We start from the raw sequence: 23,738 nt of genomic DNA, 5'->3' as shown, positions 1-23,738 counted from the left end.
GCGGCAGCAAGTTACGACTATGCTGCGCGTATCTAAGTTTCTTTTTTTTTAAAAAAAAAAATGGTTCAGCTTAAAGAGGAATAAAAAGAAAACCTATACAGGGTGTACGATGAAACATCTCAAAACAGTATGTTATGAGATACCGGAAACTGAGTAGTGTGGGAATGGGAATACTAAAATAGGGTCACGTTGATGCAGCAACCTCAGACTCTACTCCTTTTTCTGTTGAAATTCAAGGTCATACATCTATAATTATTCCCTGAACGTCCTGGGACTGGGACGCAACAAGCCCCATGTGCTCTCCCTCCCCTAAAGATCAAGTGTCTTCATGTCTGTAATTTTGCACCCAAGGTATCAGGTTGTAATCTCCGTCAGTGTAACTTGTAGGTCCTGCAGTCGAGTCCCAGACGATGTAATTTTCGTGAGTTTTCGTGGTGTTGAACTGAATTTTTGTCGGAAACGATGGTAAGGCAGCCAAAGGATGTTGAGATGGCCTACAGAGTCCGCGTTCGAATCCTGGAGACAGCAATGCATTATCTATCTCTCTTAAATAACTTTTATAGCGCAGTTGCTCAAGTTGATATTGCTAGCAGCGGAAATATGCCCCTTTCGGAGCACAAAAACGGCGTGTGTGCTCCTATTTAATTAAAATACTGTAAATGCGAAGGGAGTACCTGCTGCCTAGTTCTGTCTTCCTCAGCGCCTTTAAACATTGTTTAATGCGGACACGTTCGCGCTATATTCAACGTGCAGCTCGCCTCTCTCTCTCTCAAAGCCTGCAGCTGACTCACAGACGCTAGCCCATCGCTGTAAGTCTTTCAACCCATCCAAACGTGCTTGCCCATTCTCAATCGATCATCTAGCCCTACTCATTGTCATTATTTCTTTGTGTCTCTCAAACTCTCACTGTCTCCTGCCTCACAGCCACGGTTTCCTTTGTTCTCTTTCTGACACTGTCCTCTCGCTATCACTCCCTCCCTCTTCGTCGCTCGTACTGCTACTATCTCATTCCTTCCTTCCCACTACTGCTGCCTCTTCTCGCTGTCACTATCTCCCTCTTCCTCGTTCTCATTGTCGTAGACGCCGTCTCTCGTTATCACTGCCTCTCTCCCACTTCCTTCTCTTTTTCCTCTCCCACTGGCGCTGTCTCCTTCGCTCTTTTCCTTGCACCGTTCTGTCACTGCCACTGGGTCTCTCTTTCTTTCACACTGCCCTTGTCTCCCTCGCTCCTTCCATACCACAACCACTGCCCGCTTATTACTTTTCCCTTTTTTTCACCACAGCAACTGTCTCCTTCTCCTCCAACGTAAAAAACACTAATATGTTCGCATGCCAAAATATTCGTGAAATTTTTAAAAGTGCTGAGAAAGGTAGGATGAGGAAGCTGGTATCCCACTCTTCAGTCAGAGATCCTTTTAAACAGAAGCATATTCGCTTTGTTTTTTGCTCCGATAGGAGAATTTTTTTCCGCTGGTTCCGTTCATTTCCTTCCTACAGCAGGGCATGTCAGTCATATGAAAAGCACTTTATGGGTCAGTGAAATTTTGATAGTCGAATTGCGTGAAACTGAAATAACGCACAAACAGCTTGGGATTCCCAGAACTGTTGTGATGATAACGGATACACTTTATAGCATATTTTATCCGTTCTAAGTTAGTTTATAAACTACGTTTTCAGCTCATGCCACACTATAATCTTGTATATTACGTGTACACGTCGGGTAACTTCGAATCTCTGTATCGTGGAAACGGATAAGGATATCGAGAAAATTGGATTTTTAATATGTATCAATGGGACAAATATCATCATTCCGGTGTTAAACGCTCGATGTCGAACGTATTATCAGAAACTGTAGGTTTCAACACACGAGCAGAAACTATGGGTGTCATCGTATTAACAAAATCGTGAGTTCCAGTAAACCAATACAAATCGTGGATTTGAACATACTAGGAGAATACAACCTGTAGGTTCCATAGAAGTAGCAAAAACAGCGGTTCCCACGTAAGTAGCAAAAACAGCAGGGTTCAACATGCCTGCAGAAGCTGTGGATTTCATTTTACTAGGAAAACTGTGGAGTCCAATGTACTAAGAGAAACTATAGGTGAAACTTCCTGGCAGATTAAAACTGTGTGCCGGACCGAGACTCGAACTCGTGACCTTTGCCTTTCGAGGGCAAGTGCTCTATCATCTTTTTTATTTTTTTTTAATCTCATTTTCTTCGTTTTTTATTTGTTCGTTGTATCTGTTCGGGCCGGACGTGGCAAGACACCCGTTTCAGTTCGACGCTGATCCATTAACTCAGTTTTTTTTTATTACAGCGGGCAGCTAACCCTGTGACCGAACACGCTGAGCTACCGTGCCGGCATCCATCTGAGCTACCCAAGCACGGCTCACGGCACGTCCTCACAGCTTTACTTCCGCCAGTACGCCGTCTAGAAACTGTAGGTTCCAACATTCTAAAAGAGCAGAAAGGAAAAGGCCATGTTCCATCCTCCTAGCAGAAACTGCAGTTTTCAATGTAGTAGCAGAAACTGGAGGATTGGACATACCAGCAGAAACTATGGGATCCATACTGTTGCCAAAACAGCGGATCCCAACACACTAACTTAAAATGTGGGTTCCAACACACCAGCAGAAACTGTAGTTTGCGACATACGAGCAGAGACTTTGGTTTCCAAGATAATAACAGAAATCGCGAGTTACATTCTATTGGTGGCAACTACAATTTCCAACGCACAGGCAGAATCTACAGGATTCAGTATACTATCACGAACTATGGGTTTCATAGTCTTATCAACACTGCGTATTCCAACATATTAGCAGAACCTGCGTGTTGCATTATACTAGTGGAGGTTGTGGGGTCCATTGTTCTAAGAGAAGTTGCAGTTTATAATGTACTGGCAGAAAGTACAGGTTCCATTGCGCTAGGAGAAACTGAGGATTCCAGTATGTTAGCAGAAAAGGCGTGATCAAATATGTTAGTCGAAACTATGGGTTCCAATATCCCAATAGAAATTTACGTCCCACGGTACTACCAGAATGTGCAGTTTACAGTGTACTAGTTGAAGCTGTGGGGTTGAACATACTAGCAGAAACTATAGATTCCACCATATTAGTAGAAAGTGCGGATTCCAGTGTCCCAGCATAAAAATCGGCATGTTAAACCGTACTAGCAGAAACTACACTTTCCAATGTACCTGAAGAAGCAGTATGGTACAACATACTAACAGAAATTGTGGATTCCATCATATTAGAAAAAAACTGAGTTTGTCAACGTACTACGAGTTCTGTGGAGTCCTTCGTACTCTCAGAGACTGTGGGATCCATCGTATTAGCAGAAACTGCGGGTTTGTGTAGAACGGTAGGTAACTGAATACAGGGTGTTACAAAAAGGTACGGCCAAACTTTCAGGAAACATTCCTCACACACAAATAAAGAAAAGATGTTATGTGGACATGTGTCCGGAAACGCTTAATTTCCATGTTAGAGCTCATTTTAGTTTCGTCCGTATGTACTGTACTTCCTCGATTCACCGCCAGTTGGCCCAATTGAAGGAATGTAATGCTCACTTCGGTGCTTGTGTTGACATGCGACTCATTGCTCTACAGTACTAGCATCAAGACATCAGTACGTAGCATCAACAGGTTAGTGTTCGTCACGAACCTGGTTTTGCAGTCAGTGAAATGTATACAAATGCACAGTTGGCAGATGCCCATTTGATGTATGGATTAGCACGGGGCAATAGCCGTGGCGCGGTACGTTTCTATCGAGACAGATTTCCAGAACGAAGGTGTCCCGACAGGAAGACATTCGAAGCAATTGATCGGCGTCTTAGGGAGCACGGAACATCCCAGCCTATGACTCGCGACTGGGGAAGACCTAGAACGACGAGGACACCTGCAATGGACGAGGCAATTCTTCGTGGAGTTGACAATAACCCTAATGTCAGCGTCAGAGAAGTTGCTGCTGTACAAGGTAACTTTGACCACGTCAGGAGAGTGCTACGGGAGAACCAGTTGTTTCCGTACCATGTACAGCGTGTGCAGGAGCTATCAGCAGCCGATTGGCTTCCACGGGTACACTTGTGCGAATGGTTCATCCAACAATGTGTCAATCCTCATTTCAGTGCAAATGTTCTCTTTACGGATGAGGCTTCATTCCAACGTGATCAAATTGTAAATTTTCACAATCAACATGTGTGGGCTGACGAGAATCCGTACGCAATTGTGCAATCACGTCATCAACACAGATTTTCTGTGAACGTTTGGGCAGGCATTGTTGGTGATGTCTTGATTGGTCCCCATGTTCTTCCACCTACGCTCAATGGAGCACGTTATCCTGATTTCATACCGGATACTCTACCTGTGCTGCTAGAACATGTGCCTTTACAAGTACGACACAACATGTGGTTCATGCACGATGGAGCTCCTGCACATTTCAGTCGAAGTGTTCGTACGCTTCTCAACAACAGATTCGGTGACCGATGGATTGGTAGAGGCGGACCAATTCCATGGCCTCCGCGCTCTCCTGACCTCAACCCTCTCGACTTTCCTTTATGGTGGCATTTGAAAGCTCTTGTCTACCCAATCCCGGTGCCAAATGTAGAGACTCTTCGTGCTCGTATTGTGGACGGCTGTGATACAATACGCCATTCTCGAGGGCTGCATCGGCGCATCAGGGATTCCATGCGACGGAGGGTGGATGCTTGTATCCTCGCTAACGTAGGACATTTTGAACATTTTCTGTAACAAAGTGTTTGAAGTCACGCTGGTACGTTCTGTTGCTGTGTGTTTCCATTCCATGATTAATGTGATTTGAAGAGAAGTAATAAAATGAGTTCTAACACGGAAAGTAAGCGTTTCCGGACACATGCCCATATAACATATCTTCTTTCTTTGTGTGTGAGGTATGTTTCCTGAAAGTTTGGCCGTAACCTTTTTGTAACACCCTGTATAAAGATACAGTACAACGCCGCAATTCGCATTAGTTACTTGCCTCAGGTCTTACGCAGAGTACACAGTGACCACTTTGCCGCCATCTCCATTGTTTCAGCTACAGGAAGCGCATGAAGCAGCTGTCTCAGCTGTTCCGGGACCGCCCCCGGCCGCCGCTGGAGGAGGCGGTGTACTGGGTGGAGTACGTCATCAGGCACCAGGGGGCACTGCACCTGAGGTCCGCCGCGCTGGACCTGGCCTGGTACCAGTACCTGCTGCTAGACGTCGCCGCTCTGATTCTGGCGACAGTACTGCTCGCACTGGCGTCCGTCTACGCCGGTCTGCGCTGGATACTCGGGCCTTTCTTAGCCGGCAACCGAGCGCAGCGGAAGAAAATCAAGAGTAACTGAGCAACAGTCAGCAGTGCTATTGCACGGCCCGATAAAATATCGTGAGAGATGTCAGGTGAAGCCGTACACTTTGAGTGGAATGTTCCTTGCTGGTTATACGTGTTGCCGTACAGTGCTGAAATTATGCTTTTTGCATTGTTTTTATGAGGGTTGGCCAGAAAGCAATGCACCGCATTCACTTCTTCAACAATCCTTTATTGAACATACAGAGAAATACACACATGAAGGGCCGGCCGGAGTGGCCGAGCGGTTCTAGGCGCTACAGTCTGGGACCAAGCGACCGCTACGGTCGCAGGTTCGAATCCTGCCTCGGGCATGGATGTGTGTGATGTCCTTAGGTTAGATAGGTTTAAGTAGTTCTAAGTTATAGGGGACTGATGACCTCAGTTGTTAAGTCCCATAGTGCTCAGAGCCAACCAACACACATGAAGGAATGGTGTTTTTTCCATACACCCTGTTTTTCCACGTAATCTCCATTCCATTCTATGACCTTCCTCCAGCTCGAGACAAGGACGTGTATGCCCTGTCGGTACCAGTCATTGTCCTGGTGGTGCAGCCAGTGCTTCACTATGTGAATCATCTCCTCATCGTGCTCAAAATGTCTTCCAGGAATGCCATCCTTCAATAGCCTAAACAAGTGAAAGTCCGAGGGGGCTATGTCAGGCTGTAAGTAGGCTGTTTATGTTTTTATATTGGTAACGCCACGTAGCGCTCTGTATGAAAATCTGTGGCTGTGCTGTGTGCAGTCTGTGGCTGGTTAGCATTGTTGTAATATTCGCTATTGTAGTGGGCAGTCGGATGTTAACAGCGCGTAGCGTTGCGCACTTGGAGGTGAGCCGCCAGCAGTGGTGGATGTGGGGAGAGAAATGGCGGAGTTTTGAGAGCGGATAATCTGGACGTGTGTCCATCAGAGACAGTAAATTTGTAAGACGGGATGTCATGAACTGCTATATATATTATGACTTTTGAACACTATTAAGGTAAATACATTGTTTGTTCTCTATCAAAATCTTTCATTTGCTAACTATGCCTATCAGTAGTTAGTACCTTCAGTAGTTAGAATCTTTTATTTACTGGCAGTATTGGCGCTCGCTGTATTGCAGTAGTTCGAGTAACGAAGATTTTTGTGAGGTAAGTGATTTGTGAAAGGTATAGGTTATTATTAATCAAGGCCATTCTTTTGTAGGGATTTTTGAAAGTCAGATTGCGTTTCGCTAAAAATATTGTGTGTCAGTTTAGTGTTGATCAGAATAGGTAAAGAGCGAAATGCGAAATGTCTGAGTACGTTCAGTTCTGCTCAGCTGTTTGAAAATCAAATAATGTAAGAGGTTTATCAACACAGTAATTCATTAATTTTTCTAAGGGGACGTTTCAAGGTGTGTCAGGTGTGACAGCCGTGGATGGTCTCCCCGACCGCTACAAATCGTGGAGGTTCGCCAAACGCCTTCTGATGAACTCACGCGCCGTGCCCAGCGACTAACTGTACTTCTGTCGACAGCAGATGTTCCATAGACTTTGCACAAGCGTTTATGAAAATTCCTCGTAGTTTCTTACTCTGCAGTAAGAAATTCAATGATGGCACGCTGCTTTTAACGTACATCATCTACAGCCACCATCTGAAAGTGTCCTGCGGCTACGCTATCTGTCGGAAATGACGGAAACTTGACGCGCTCACTCAGAAGACTTCAGCTAATGCACACGTAACGTTTCGCAGTCGTAACATTTCACGACGGTTAAACGAAACTGGGTAGTCCAGATCGTCAGATACGAGTATATTAGGAAAAATTTGTCTTTGCAGCATCGTGCTTTATATGTTTCCCTCCCGCACGCCGCTCCCCCCCCCCCCCCCCCCACCCGTCCCGTCGCTCTAGAAAGCTAAAGATAATAAATTATAGAGCGTGAGCTGTGTGTTCGTCTACGTATGTTGTGCAAGTGTCAAATATGAGTGTAAGGACGGAAATACACTCTTCCAACTTTGATATGAATTGGTTTGACTTTTGTATTCTGTGGACTTCAAGAAAATAAATTTTTCCTCCATAGAACGCGCAACGTCTCTCAGTCAGAAAAGTCGCATATTAAAATGACCACAGCAAAGCCTGAAATGTCTTTGTTGGTAACAAATAATACTAATAAAAAGAGAAGATGCAGAATATTTAGTGTTGTCCTGTGTGTATACACTACTGCAACGTCAAAACGAACATTCTGAGCTAATACCCAGCATAAATGTTTATTTACATGTTATACAGGCAGTACATGTCATACTGTCCTCTCTCTAGATTCAAAAAACTGTGGATAAATTGTCTTACACAAAAATAACTCCCATAAGCTGTACTGCAGCCCTATTCACCGATAAGGACAACTCGATGCTCCCACATACTGCCATCCTTTCCCATACTGACAGAAATAAACGCTTCCTAAAAGAAGCTCGGGCACCGTTGACAGCGCTGTTGAGGAGAAGCGTTTGTGGGGCATGATGGACCGACGTCTGGTCTCGTCTGCATTGCCAGTAATATTTCGTAAAGTCATATCCGAATTGGGAGGTAACCGGATCGAATCCTGGAGGTGGAAGAAAATTTCACTGCCAATATTTGGCCGACAAGGGGAGTAGAGAAGGTAGCATGAAGTTCCTGATCAGCAGACGTTGCGCCAGTGGCCCGGCTTGGATGCAAAACCTCTGAACAATGTCTCGTGGAGTGAGATCACGTGACAGCGTCGACAGCGACCCATTCATAGCATGGGGACGGTAAGTTCGGTCGCTCCCTTACTTCCCTTGATGTTGTTCGAGAGGAGTGGGCTATTTGCCGGCAGCGGGTCTTCCCGTCTCCCTGCTCTCATCATCACACAACATCAAACACTCTCCCATCACAGCTGCATCACAGACGCATTTAAGACTCTCACACAAAGCACGGTAACCGCTGAGGAAGGAAACCCATTTCAGTTAGGGTTCAAATGGCTCTGAGCACTATGGGACTTAACATCTGTGGTCATCAGTCCCCTTGAACTTAGTGAAGTGTTGCCAGAGTATTAGAACCGTGTTGCTAGAGGAGGCCGAAATGCACGCTTTTAAGCTCACGCAAACTGGAGTGGGGTCTGGAACAGTTAAGGGAATTAATAGTAGCAAATAAAGTACGTAGTTGATGTAATACTTAACTTTAATCCACAATCGGTGCACATCTCTCTTGACTGTACATAATGTCCATTTCAATATACACTGGTAATGGCGCCTTGCTAGGTAGTAACAAATGACGTAGCTGAAGGCTATGCTAACTATCGTCTCGGCAAATGAGAGCGTAATTTGTCAGTGAACCATCGCTAGCTAAGTCGGCTGTACAACTGGGGCGAGTGCTAGGACGTCTCTCTAGACCTGCCTTGTGGTGGCGCTCGGTCTGCAATCACTGACAGTGGCGACACGCGGGTCCGACGTATACTAATGGACCGCGGCCGATTTAAAGGCTACCACCTAGCAAGTGTGGTGTCTGGCGGTGACACCACACTTAGAACTACTTAAACCTAACCTAATGACATCACACACATCCATGCCCGAGGCAGGATTCGAACCTGCGGCCGTAGCAGTCGCGCGGTTCCGGACTGAGCGCCCAAAACCGCTAGACCACCGCGGCCGGCATTTCAGTTCGGGGACTCAACCTGTGTGCATCAGCGTATCCTAGCCCACAATGCCACACGACTCTTTCATTATCTCTTTCCTGGATGCCGTATTCTAATATTAGTTAGATACATATTCCATAGATCAATTGAACGACATTTTATAGCAATGATGTGGAAACAGCTTGCAGGTTATGTGCACATAACTACTTTTAATATTAATTAACGTATTATTCTTCAAACCTACTCAAGTAATTACATTTAAAAATAGTTTCTTACAGGTTACACGATTTTTAATTTCAATTTGACTATGGAAGAGACAGAGTTGGTCAGATGAAATAATTTTAGGTTAAGATTAAAACTTACTTTGGTGCCTGCCAGACATTTTATATTTTTGGGCAAATTTTTGATGATGCATACTGAACTCCTTTCTGACACGCCGACGACTGTAGTAATGCGTAACAAAGGTAATTTTTTCTACTAGTGTTGTAAGTATGGATATCAGTATTATTCTAAAATTGCGATTTATTAGCTAATATATATATATATATATATATATATATATATATATATATATATATGGGTGTTATGGAACATTCGGGAAATGTGGAATACTGTGATTTCTCATCAGTCGAGTGATGCTACTAAACGGGCAACGCATCAACGGCTTCAAAATGTTTCCGTGATGCTCCGCATCCAATCCAGTTCGTTCTCAGTGATCGTGTGAGTCACAACGGAGAAAGATTGTTTTCATACTTTGACATTTTTAGACGTAAGTTGTGAAAGACATTCAGTGATTTATTGCAAACGTATACTAACGATTAAAATATGCAATTAATTAAAAGAATAGTAGATCGTTAAGTGTTGCTAGATTTTTGGCTATGGATGTAGTTGGCTCTGTTGGCATCTTGTGAAGTGCATAATGGTGTGTTGAGCAACAACGAATACTTTATTTGTAACTTTTGAATACAGATAAATGTAAAACGAATCACCTCTCCTACATAAACAAATAATTGTTTCAGTTCTTTCTTTCGAAGTTAATAAACTTGATTTCCTGTCGAATCAAATTGTTTTTTTTTCTGTATTCTGTCTTCTTTTAACAGCGTAAACAGCAATTGCAGAATTGTATTTTGTGTACATAAAAAACGTTATTTCCAAATTTACATCATTATTTGTATTTCAATAACCGTATTGCGTATTTTTCGGTTATCTTCCATCATCCTCCAAGTGCAACTGTTTTTTAAAATAAGTTTAGGTGGTAAGTCTTTTTATCTTTATTAATAGAAACACTAATACGTATCGCCAAATAGTGGAAGTCTATGATTTAGTGTGTCTGAGAGCTAAGAACGAGTTCAGTTCGGAGATACAACTACAAAAGTAAAAGGTATTTCATAATACTAGAATAGAATCTCTCTCTCCCTCTCTCTCTCTTTCTCTCGCTTGCTAGCTCGCTCGGAGCTCATGCAGGTAAAATGTATAGTTCGCTGAAAAGATATATAGAAGATAGCTGCAGGCGAACATCACATATTATTCTTAGAGTTCGCTTTTATGTCGATATGATCACTTGCCCCACAAAATTATTCCGTAAGGCATTAATGAGTGGAAGTATGCGAAATTTGTTAGGAGATTGATTTGTTTTTTTCCGAGAGTAGCAATTACACGAAAAGCAAAGGTATTGGAACGTAATTGTTCGAGCAGGTCGATAATACGCTTCTTACACAAGTTTCCATCAACATGTCGACCCAAAAGTGTTGAGCATTTCACACTGTTCACTGACTCTTGTTCATGCACTGCATTAGTTTTTGGTAAGACTCGTTTTGTTGAACAGACCTAAATATAAAGTGTTTCCTCATAATTAAGGAGTGGCTATTTTCAAAGAACTTTGTTAAAAACAATAATAATTTCTTGGGTTTTCTCTTTAATGGAATTTATTGTAACAGCAGTATCGACTCCAAAAACTACTAATTCTGCTTGACAATGTTAAATGCTACGTCATTCACGTAAACAGTGCAAGAGGAGCCTTGTGTAAAAACAAAAAAACAACTCTATGAGTGATTCCTGGGCTGAAAATGTTAAACTTGTGCTTATACCTGGTTCAAATGCAACAGAATGCTCCTGTGACACAAGCAATTACTTTGAAACTAAAACTGTTGCACGTGAAGGAACGCCAGTTGGCCTATTGGGTATAAGTTTGGCTCTTGGCTGTAAGCACCAGCTTGTGGTGGAAGAACGTGTTAGATCGATATCAAAAATTTCCAACCTGACTACCAAATGAAATTCATGGATCTGGCAGAATTCACAATTTATTCTGTTAAAACACAATTAAAATTAACGAATCCACTGTAAAATGAAATAATAAAAGTGTAATAATAAAATGAAACACGGTCGCCACCAGCGGAAGTCACTGCAAAATTATAATCGAAACTTCGAAAAATGAAGGAATGACGCTACACTAATCGTCACTAATTTACCAATGAAAACTCACTTCAATAGCACCGGACAAATCCGCTATGAAAACGGTTGGGAACAGAAAAAAAAACTCCTGCAGTTCGCGTCATTAAACTTCGCGGCTATGTTCGACATCAGTTAATAACATGAGTGATAACTTGAAACAGCTACCAAGAAGGACGGAAAATGGAGAAAAAAAAATCCTGTTGAGTCTCCAAACTTTGCACACTGTATAAATACTTGAATACCCGTGAATTTAGCTCACTGAAAACCGCCTGAATTGAAAAGAATAACGTAAGACAAGAAGACTACTGGAACGAAAGAGTTATAAGGAAACGGAATTGCTAACAGAACCATCAACAACGACTAACTGGTCCTTCTAGATTTGCACAGAGATCCATGAAGTAATGACGCCCGCATCTCGTGGTCGTGCGGTAGCGTTCTCGCTTCCCACGCCCGGGTTCCCGGGTTCGATTCCCGGCGGGGTCAGGGATTTTCTCTGCCTCGTGATGGCTGGGTGTTGTGTGCTGTCCTTAGGTTAGTTAGGTTTAAGTAGTTCTAAGTTCTAGGGGACTGATGACCATAGATGTTAAGTCCCATAGTGCTCAGAGCCATTTGAACCATTTTGAAGTAATGACGCAAACCGATAAGGCGACAACCGGGAAGTAGTATCCGGAAAGTAGATGTGCATCTGATGCTGCCAGCTACAGCAGGCGTGGAATGGCTGAGATGTGTGTCTGCATGCCTACTTGTGAACCCTATTCACCCAGGCTGCGCGGCAACATTCCGCAACAGGCTAAATAAATCCAAGAGATGAATTACAGAGTGCTGATACAGTTCATCCGCACAATGTGCCACGACTGGAACACCCAGCCAAACTACTCCACATTACTGCGTCAATTTACAGCATGGCACTGCAACCTCACCACCGCTGGTGCAGAGCTGTGGTTCGCCGCGCCCGCAGCTACACACGCGAGTGCCGTCTGTAGGCCAGCGGCTGTGCCGTGAGCCTCCGTGATCCATCGACGCAGAGCCCAAGTCCACCGCACAACCCAATGCAGGATGTCTGATTCCTTAGTTGAATGTTGGAAACCTTGCGCCGGCCGGTGTGGCCGTGCGGTTAAAGGCGCTTCAGTCTGGAACCGCGTGACCGCTACGGTCGCAGGTTCGAATCCTGCCTCGGGCATGGATGTGTGTGATGTCCTTAGGTTAGTTAGGTTTAATTAGTTCTAAGTTCTAGGCGGCTGATGACCTCAGAAGTTAAGTGCATAGTGCTCAGAATCATTTTTTAGAAACCTTGCGCTTACCTATTACCGCCTGTCATAAAGCTTACTCTGCCAGACCAAGGATGAGAATGTTTGACTTTTCTGTATGCTCAGTCAGTCTTTCTGACAATGATTTCTATTTCAATTTCTTTGCATTTTTCATGCAGTCATTTCACCTCAGCTGACCTACACTTTCTATTTATTTCGTTCCGAAGTGACTCGTATTTCTGTATTGTTAATTTCCCTGAACATTTTTGTACTTCCGTTTTTCGAACAACCGAGATACTTTTTTCTGCTACCCATGGTTTCTTTGCAGTTAACTACATTTTTCTTTCCAACTTCTATGATTGCCCTTTATAGAGATGTCTATTCCTCTTCAACTGAACTACCTAGTGAGATTTTCATTATAGCAGTATCTATAGCCTTAGAGAACTTCAAGCATCTCTCTTCATTACTTCGCATAACCGTATCCCACATTCTCATTCCAATTCCCCGTCACCACTATTCTTATCTCCCTTCACGTACTGAATTACCCGCTTAGTATCCTCATGTTTCACGCCAACGTTACATACGGCAGTGAAACACGTAAAATTTTCACAGAGCGAGGCTATCTCGCTGCATTAGGGCAATGTCGACGCGAGGCGGCCGCAATGAAAACATTTCGCCACCGAGACTTGGCTAGGGCAGCAGAACTCAGCAGAATCGAGGGGGTCAGACCAATTAAAGAGAGTCACGTCACCTTCTAACGAAGAAAGTAAGTCTAAGGTGAATGTAACAAACGGAACCAAGAGCTTCTACGAACCAGTTCTATACGATGACGAAGTCGTGAAGCAAGCACGGCTGAAGGGAAACCGCTGGTGCTTTAGTAACAGCAAGCACTATGCGGTCATAATCAAATATATCAGGTAAACAGAAAGAGACTTTCACTCTGCAGCGGAGTGTGCGCTGATATGAAACTTCCTGGCAGATTAAAACTGTGTGCCGGACCGAGACTCGAACTCGGGACCTTTGCCTTTCGCGGGCAAGTGCTCTACCAACTTTTTTTTTTAGTCTATAGAAGTCGACCGAGACTCGAACTCGGGACCTATGCCTTTCGCGGGCAAGAGCTCTACCAACTGAGCTACCCAAGCACGACTCACAGCCCGTCCTCACAGCTTTACTTCTGCCAGTACCTCCAACTTTCCAAACTGTCTCCGCAATATCCTTTCTTTCAGGAGTGCTAGTTCTGCAAGGTTCGCAGGAGAGCTTCTGTAAAGTTTAGAAAGTAGGAGACGAGGTACTGGCAGAAGTAAAGCTGTGAGGACGGGGCGTGAGTCGTGCTTGGGTAGCTCAGTTGGTAGAGCACTTGCCCGCGAAAGGCATAGGTCCCGAGTTCGAGTCTCAGTCCGGCACACAGTTTTAATCTGCCAGGAAGTTTCATGTCAGGTAAACATTAGCCACTACTCGACTCCATAAATAACGCAGCAGTTTAGGTCGTAAGGGAGTCGGTCAGAAGGATCAGTGGCGTATATGACGTTCGCACTCGATTCCTGATTGCAGCAAAGTGAGGTCTGGCACAAGTCTGTTGGAGAATTGCTGCACGCTACAGACAGCAGCACCGCTACTAGGAGAGGTGGCTACCTCGCCATAATCGCCAGCTGCAGAGCTTAACACCACAGTTTTCATCCGTCGCAGATGGGAGGACCTGGAGGTCTTTCCTTCCCACCAGGATCAGGACACCAGCGTTCCTGAGATTGCGGCGTACTGAGTAGGGCCTACGGGGGCGGGAGGCCAGTATCGTCAAGCTTCACGACTACACGGCAACTGTCGTCGCGGTACGACGGATGAGGAACAAGGATTGTGAGCGGGAAGGGTCAGAGCGCCTCCCAAGTCGGCGTGTGTGAGTTCACGATACACACGCCGCCGTCGCTCACTGCCACGGCGCCGCGGTACAGCAGGTACCGTGGCAACCGCAAGTGGCGAACCGCCGGTGCAGCAAACGGTTGGAACGAAACGTGCGGCGGCAGCTGCCTTGAGCGGGCCGAAGGTCGCTTGCGTAGCGATTCCTCGGCGGGCGTTGACAGACGGTGCCAACCACGAGTCAAGACGCTACTTGAATTTTTATGGAAATAATTAACTAATTACGAATCTTCTTTCACTGCTCCTACCGGCGACCACAGGTCACTGCCGTCCCTCCGAGGAAAACTGACAAGCAGCGAACTGGGAGAATGTCTCCTGACACAGAACCAACTCTGCTTATGCCTCGCCAATAATAGCCTCTTGCGCTCATATACTTTCTCTGTCTCTCCATTCTCTGCTTGCGACGTCGGCCTGTATATATGAGCTATTGCTGTCGATGCTGGTTTTCTGTCGATTCTAATGAGAACAGCCCTATCAGCTAACTGTTCACAGTAACTCAGTCTTTGCCCTATTCATTCATACCATCCTATTTACGTTATGCCATTTTCTGCTACAGTTGGCACTGTATTATCGTGTAGTCGTCTGACTTCAAATCTTTGTCTTCTTTCTATTTCACTTCACTGACCCCCACTATACCTAGATTGAACCCTGCATGTGCTCATTATTCACTAACACAGTATGCTCGAAATAACAGGCAACTCTCTTACAAATTCAAATAGAGCTGTTATACAGTTTTCAGGCCCAGTATTTTATTTGTGTCCCGACCACAGCACAGTGGTTTGAACCATTGTTTTAGTGCTCTTTAACAGTATAACACACTTACTTGATATTTACAGTTCACAACTTCAGAACCATTCGTTTTGCCTTTTGTTCTTATTGACCATTCTGATCGTGGCATCCACGTAGAATTGCTTTTGAACTGTGGCAAGCTTGTGAAAAGTGGCTGCCTTAGTTCTTCACAAACATTCTGCAAAGGGGCAACATACTGCATGAAAGGAAACGAGCAAAAGTCATAGACTTACCAAAACTAAGTAAACTAAATGACAAGCCAGAAAATTAGCAGCACCTAACTTTAGTTAATATGCTATATAAGTTCCAGGAAATAATGGCGTACAATAGAATATGTCACAAATTCTTCGAGCCGGCCGTTGTGGCCGAGCGGCTCTAGGCGCTTCAGTGGGGAACCGCGTGACCGCTACGGTTGCAGGTTCGAATCCTGCCTCGGGCATGATGATTGTGATGTCCATAGGTTAGTTACGTTTAAGTAGTTCTAAGTTCTAGGGGACTGATGACCTCAAATGTTAAGTTCCATACTGCTCAGAGCCATTTGAACCATTTTGAACCACAAGTTCTTCGAAAACATACCGGTTGAGCTGGCCGTATTCAGGCGTAATCCCGCGGGAGGACTCGGACCGTGCGAACCGTGGCAAGGAGCCCGAGACCGCGCGGCTACACAGAAGTGGCTTCCAGAATCAAGAAAAGTCACCTGTCACATTCATTGACTTGACAACTGCATATGATACTGTTTGGAGACAAGGTGCCATACTGCAACTTCTACAAGTCATCCCGAGCCTCAAAAGTGGCAGTTTTATCAATGACGTTCTTATTAACCAATTTCCCAAGTAATAAGGGGTGCCAAGACGACTTCACAGATGAAGCTAAGCAATGAGCTACCAGAAGGATCTGTCATGGCCCTTTCATAATTAGTTTGTTCATATCTGATACGGCTGGAGCCATGTTAACGAAGTTTGAGTATGCTGACGATTGGGCACTCACAGCGAGGTATATGGATGTTGCAGCGAAACCCCGCTAAGACAGAAGTCTCAATGTTTCACCTATATAGCAAGATGCACAACAAGGAGCTCATAGTCCACCTTGAAGGAAGATTAATCAGACATAACAGAAACCCAATACAAATAGGCGTCATGCTTGACAGAACGCTCAGTTACAAACAACATCTATTAATAACAGCTGCCAAAATCAAAACTCGAATTAACGTCTTCCAGAAACTCTGTGGCACATTGTGCAGATGAACTGTATCAGCACTCTGTAATTCATCTCTTGGATTTATTTAGCCTGTTGCGGAATGTTGCCGCGCAGCCTGGGTGAATAGGGTTCACAAGTAGGCATGCAGACACACATCTCAGCCATTCCACGCCTGCTGTAGCTGGCAGCATCAGATGCACATCTACTTTTCGGATACTACTTCCCGGTTGTCGCCTTATCGGTTTGCGTCATTACTTCATGGATCTCTGTGCAAATCTAGAAGGACCAGTTAGTCGTTGTTGATGGTTCTGTTACCAATTCCGTTTCCTTATAACTCTTTCTTTCCAGTAGTCTTCTTGTCTTACGTTATTCTTTTCAATTCAGGCGGTTTTCAGTTTCTTTTCCAAATGGTATTTCAAGACCTGCTTCATGATTTTACTGTCACACCCTCTGAAAATACACTCCTGGAAACTGAAATAAGAACACCGTGAATTCATTGTCCCAGGAAGGGGAAACTTTATTGACACATTCCTGGGGTCAGATACATCACATGATCACACTGACAGAACCACAGGCACATAGACACAGGCAACAGAGCATGCACAATGTCGGCACTAGTACAGTGTATATCCACCTTTCGCAGCAATGCAGGCTGCTATTCTCCCATGGAGACGATCGTAGAGATGCTGGATGTAGTCCTGTGGAACGGCTTGCCATGCCATTTCCACCTGGCGCCTCAGTTGGACCAGCGTTCGTGCTGGACGTGCAGACCGCGTGAGACGACGCTTCATCCAGTCCCAAACATGCTCAATGGGGGACAGATCCGGAGATCTTGCTGGCCAGGGTAGTTGTCTTACACCTTCTAGAGCACGTTGGGTGGCACGGGATGCATACGGACGTGCATTGTCCTGTTGGAACAGCAAGTTCCCTTGCCGGTCTAGGAATGGTAGAACGATGGGTTCGATGACGGTTTGGATGTACCGTGCACTATTCAGTGTCCCCTCGACGATCACCAGTAGTGTACGGCCAGTATAGGAGATCGCTCCCCACACCATGATGCCGGGTGTTGGCCCTGTGTGCCTCGGTCGTATGCAGTCCTGATTGTGGCGCTCACCTGCACGGCGCCAAACACGCATACGACCATCATTGGCACCAAGGCAGAAGCGACTCACATCGCTGAAGACGACACGTCTCCATTGGTCCCTCCATTCACGCCTGTCGCGACACCACTGGAGGCGGGCTGCACGATGTTGGGGCGTGAGCGGAAGACGGCCTAACGGTGTGCGGGACCGTAGCCCAGCTTCATGGAGACGGTTGCGAATGGTCCTCGCCGATACCCCAGGAGCAACAGTGTCCCTAATTTGCTGGGAAGTGGCGGTGCGGTCCCCTACGGCACTGTGTAGGATCCTACGGTCTTGGCGTGCATGCGTGCGTCGCTGCGGTCCGGTCCCAGGTCGACGGGCACGTGCACCTTCCGCCGACCACTGGCGATAACATCGATGTACTGTGGAGACCTCACGCCCCACGTGTTGAGCAATTCGGCGGTACGTCCACCCGGCCTCCCGCATGCCCACTATACGCCCTCGCTCAAAGTCCGTCAACTGCACATACGGTTCACGTCCACGCTGTCGCGGCATGCTACCAGTGTTAAAGACTGCGATGGAGCTCCGTATGCCACGGCAAACTGGCTGACACTGACGGCGGCGGTGCACAAATGCTGCGCAGCTAGCGCCATCCGACGGCCAACACCGCGGTTCCTGTTGTGTCCGCTGTGCCGTGCGTGTGATCATTGCTTGTACAGCCCTCTCGCAGTGTCCGGAGCAAGTATGGTGGGTCTGACACACCGGTGTCAATGTGTTCTTTTTTCCATTTCCAGGAGTGTATATACAAAGATAGCAACCTGCTCTTGCTTATCGTTTCCTATATGTATTCTCTGTTCTGATAAATTTAATCGTTACTTCCAAATTTCCTAATGTTTTCCGTGTAATTCACCTTTCTAATATTTATAACTTTTCAAACCTATAATTTCATACTATACAATCAGTAGCATACAGTTTGAAACACGTATGTAACGCAGCAGCGATGGCGAGGCATTGTAGCATCTGTGACCAGAGAGTATGCGCTTGACCGCGCGAGTGTTACGAGCGGTTCTCAGTCAGTAGTAGTCTTTGCGAGTTAGTTGTCGCTATGCAGAGTAGCAGTCAGTCAGTCGTTGCGAGTCTGTAGCTCTGTCTAGTTGAGAGCAGTACTCAGTCTGTAGTCGTCATGCAGAGCGGTCGGTCAGTAGTAGCAGCCCAGTGCGGTTGTGTGATGTAGGCGGTCGGCAACAATGGTCAAGATGAGGAATAAGGTATACTGTTAATTAATATAATCATTAGATAATGAAAAATTTTATTTATTGTAATTATTCTCCAACAAGTCTCCCAATAATAATTTTTTATTTCAAAAGCATTTTTTCAAAAGTTTAATTTTTTTGAACTAAAGATCTCGTTGCACTTCCCATTTCATTCCACTTCCTTTTGAAGAAAAATTTCACTAGAATTACAAAAAAAAGGAGAATATTATTATTTGCAATGTAGTTCCTCCAAGTGGTGCGCAACAACAAGAGCAGATATGTGACATCCATTTATTCTGAGGTAAGACTTTAATTCTGATTGTTTTTACACAGGGCCAAAGACCGATATTTCGGTTTAATTGAATTTTCTTGTCACTGAATGGACTTTAATTTTTTGAAGGATTTATAATTGAGTCAGATTGCGAATTTCACATTTGTTGCCATTGTCAGTACATTTGATTGTGGGCAGGTTACGCATAGAGCCATGTCCATCAGCATTTCTAATTAGTATCGTTATTTTCTTTTAAAATTTTTGTGGGGAGGTTACACTTGGCTCCCATTTCTATTAAGTATTGCTTTATTTTCTTTTAAAAATTGCGGTGGGGAGGTTACACTTGGCGACACCCAATCCAGGATCGTATTTCGTTGAGAGTCTTTTGAGCAACAGTCAGATATCTGCTCTTATTTGCTTAAGTATAATTAGGATTTGGCGCTACGCTTTTATTAATCTTGTGACTTTCTCTCCACAGGTCAACGGCAATTTGTTGCTTTGTTGTATTTGTGTGTTGCTTTTGCATTGTGCTCATTTGTTTTGTGAAAAATTTTGACTATTGTAAAAATGCCGCGAAAGACTGTGAATAGTGTATCGCGAAGTATTGTGAATGAAATTACCGACTTAAACAACGTGACCGATAGTAATTGTGATACGCAACGTAATGATGACAATCCTGCGTTCACTAACAATCAGTGCATTCCAACCACTAATGATGACTTTCACCTTAATGATGAACAAACGAACTCAATTGTCTCGTCTGTTAACTTGACGACAATTGATGACGCAGAATGCTCTATGGTAATGAGCGCTGTAGAGCTTAACACACCCGATTTGGAAAATTCAAGTAATGTACAGTCAAATCTGTCTAATGAAAATGAACAGATCACACAAAGTAGGACAGATGTATTTAATTCCGAAACAATGACTGATAGTATACATTTGACTGACAAACCTTTTTGTAAATTTCAGAATGACCAAATGGTTACAGAAAGTGAAACAATTCCAGATCCACTATTGAACAGTACAGATAATAGAAATGGTAATTTTGGCTCGGATCCAATTATGGCATTTTTGCGGGAAAATTTCAGACAACAGAATGAAAATTTCAAACAACTTAGGGAACAGTACAAACAGCGGAGGGAAATGATGAATAATTTTTTCAAACAACTTAATGGAGGTTTTGACAACCATTGCAGGCAGGTAGATGAGGGTGTCGACAGCCATTACAAACAACTTAGCGAAACAATTGATAAAAGTGTCGATCTCACAAACGAAAAACAAGACGACCGTAAAGAACAGAACAAACAAGTTAGCGAACAGATTATAGCTGTTACCATACAATGTCAGGACACTAAAGTACAATTACGTGTGAATACTAAGACTTGTGCTAATAACAGTAATGAAAAAGTTGGCACTGTTGCACAAGAATTAAATAGTACACATGTAAGCACAACAGAATTACATAAAGACGAAGTTAATGCAGTCACTGAACAATGTTCAGCAAACGCAACACAGATACACGAAATTAATGCAGTCACCGAACAATGCCCTAAAAACGAAGTACAGATTCGCGACGAAGTTAATTTAGAGTCAGTGGAAGTTTCATACACTCCGAATACGGAAGTTGACGAGAAAAGTGAACGACACAATAACCAGATTGACGAAAGTATTAAAGTAACAGAATTAACAATTATTTCAGTCACCAATACGTCACAGAATCCGCCACGTTGCGAGCATTTGTCAGACTTACGCAGCGTGTATAATGTGAACAATTTACAGCAACTACGCGACTTAAAATCCGAAAAGCCACGCGACTTAAAATCTGAAAAGCTACGCAACTTGAAATCCGAAATCACACAGACAAACAGACTTTCACACAAACCTGAACGTATTATCAAACTAAGTGACGAGAACGTAGATTTCGAGCAATTTGCATTTGTAAGAAAATCTAAGGAATTTAATAATGACAGCGTACAGGCACACGCTTTGCACTGTATACGACAATTTATCTTTGTACATTCACCGCTATTATCGGTAATGGAGAAACTAGCTTTGAACCAGATGCGACAATTTATTTTTGTATTTACAACAGCATTGCCTGTAATGAAGAAATTTGAATTAGCACGAATACAACAATTTGCCTTTGAAATTTTACCGCTATTGCCTGTAACACAAAAGCTAAAATTTATTTGCAGTGCGTAAAGGACCTCAGGGGATTCATTACGCTTTAATGAATATGTGCCGTAGCGAGCATAGGGCCCCGAGCTGTAGTAGTGCTGTTTCATCTTTAGTTTTCTGCACTGCTGCCTTCTCTTCTACTATCCTTTATATCTATCCAAACTGCTCTTTAACTATTGCTCTTTGTAGTATTAAGAAACATGTAATGAATATCCGATGTGACAAACTTTTACCGAATGTGACAATTTTCAGTAGGCACTCCCGTAATGACAACTACCGCCGTAATTTTAATTACAGATAAAATCGTAATCATCAGTATGTGTAAAAGTAAAATTAACAGCAAACGCATTTTTTGGTAACAATAGACGTTTTCCACCACAATAGCATGAAAGTCAACCGCTTAGCATACCTAACCAACAATGCAGTCTACAAGGTCAACCAAACTTTAATGTTTCGCCGCGTGCACGTATAGTCCCAGATCCAACAAATAGTAACGCATGGCAGCAAAGAAATAACTACGTACAGACAACACACTATTTCAACTCGCATAGCAATACGCCGTATAGAAATTACTATCATGACAGACGTAAAAATAACGAGCACAATTTTCAGCGTACATTTTAATAACAGTCGATCTTATGAGCAGCAACAACATCAGCAACAACAAATAATCATGAATGAAACAGACAATAGGTGTCATCTATAGCGTAACACGTCAGTAAGAAATAACAGAACAGTTCATATAATGGATATGCCACAACATTCTCCCGTAAATAATAACACGTACGATAGATTTTAACCAGATACAGCACAGATTGCATATTACAGTAACGCAAACATTACTTTTGACACGCAGATTTTTGCTCACGAGAATGTTATTTGAAACATGCTTTGTTGAATGCTCCACTTTTATCGCATCCAGATCTTACTAGAAATTTTTCCATTGCTACCGACAGTTCCAACACCGCTTTAGGCGTACACATTTTCCAGGAAATAGAAGAAGATGGTTCTACAGTAATTAAAAACATCGCATTTGCAAGTCGCATTTTGTCACCTGCTGAACGAAATTATTCCGTCACAGAACTTGAAACATTATGTGTTGTATGGGCTTTCACGAGATTTAGGCACTTTCTTTACGGCAGACATACCACCGTCTACACAGACCATAGAGCGATACAATTTTTACTTTCAGCTAAATTCACTCACGACAGGTTAAGCAGATGGAAACTATATTTACAGGAATTTAATTTTACAATAGTTCACATTCCCGGCACACAAAATGTTATAGCAGACGCACTATCGCGTTCTCTCAGCAACAATCAGCAAGACGTAGCAACCCACTTCTGCAAAGCAAATTTCAGTGTCATGTACATTCAACAAGTTGCATTTGAAAATTTTATTTCATCGTCATTACAGGACATAGCACAAGAACAAAATAAGGACAATGTGTGGAAAGAAATTAAACACCTTTGGCAAGATAGGAAAAATGTTACGATTAGGAACCACTACACTGTACGCAATGACATTCTGTTTCGCCGCTCTCATCCTGACAGCAACATTTGGTTATTATGCATTCCTGACGAACTGGTTAACAAACTAATTTGGTACACTCATTTAAGTTACGCACATTACGGAGCACGAAAATGTTTTCTTATACTGAGACAGAACTGTTATTTTACCAACATGGAAAAACGTATACGACGAGTTTTAGCGTCTTGTAAAATTTGCCAGAAAGCTAAATCAGACACCACTTCACATATTCCTCCTTTATATCCCATTATACCTGTGAAATTAAGACACATGGCCGCAGTAGATATTTTTGGTCCGATTCCGAGAACTAACAGAGGTTTTTGCTACATTTTTGTCGCTGTTGAGCTCACTTCAAAATTTGTTACTTTCACTCCGTTACGCAAAGCTACTGCTAAAACTGTTTCGAAAGCATTTGTAAAACATTTTCTATCTCATGTAGGGCATGTAATGAAAGTAATTTCCGACAATGGATCACAATTTCGTAGTAGTATATGGACACGCATGTTACGAGCTAGAAACATTTCTCCGATTTATATATCCAAGTACCACGCTTCTTCGAACCCTTGTGAAAGATTAATGAAGGAAATTGGTAAGCTGTGCAGAATATACTGCCACAAAAGACATATTGATTGGGATACACACATACTGTCATTCCAAGATGTAATTAATTCCATTCCGAATGAATCCACTATGCTATCTCCGACTGTTATACTGAAAAACGTTGAACCACCGAACAAAATTAAAGAATTAATAGAATTCCCCAAAAATCGTCGCCTACGACACCACGAAATAATTGACATTGCGCTGAACAACATCAAACGTGCCGCAGAGCGCCGGAGAAGACAGCAAAAACAGGTTTGTACACGCCGCGACTTT

General features: G+C 43.6%; 1 protein-coding gene across 1 annotated transcript in view; it reads left to right on the top strand.

Moving 5' to 3' along the window:
- The window catches only part of LOC126484203 (UDP-glucosyltransferase 2-like), a 61,398-nt gene extending 54,229 nt beyond the window's left edge, over positions 1-7,169 (top strand). Inside the window, exon 7 of the mRNA XM_050107616.1 lies at positions 5,053-7,169. Within this exon, the coding sequence (XP_049963573.1) occupies positions 5,053-5,344 (292 nt within the window). The 3' untranslated portion in view covers positions 5,345-7,169. The remainder of the gene's footprint in view (positions 1-5,052) is intronic.
- Positions 7,170-23,738: the final 16,569 nt, after the last annotated feature.

Source organism: Schistocerca serialis, chromosome 6 (genome assembly GCF_023864345.2).
Source record: "Schistocerca serialis cubense isolate TAMUIC-IGC-003099 chromosome 6, iqSchSeri2.2, whole genome shotgun sequence".
NCBI lineage: Eukaryota > Metazoa > Arthropoda > Insecta > Orthoptera > Acrididae > Schistocerca > Schistocerca serialis.
The sequence above is the reverse complement of the archived record's forward strand: the minus strand, read 5'-3'. Positions and strand labels throughout refer to the sequence as shown.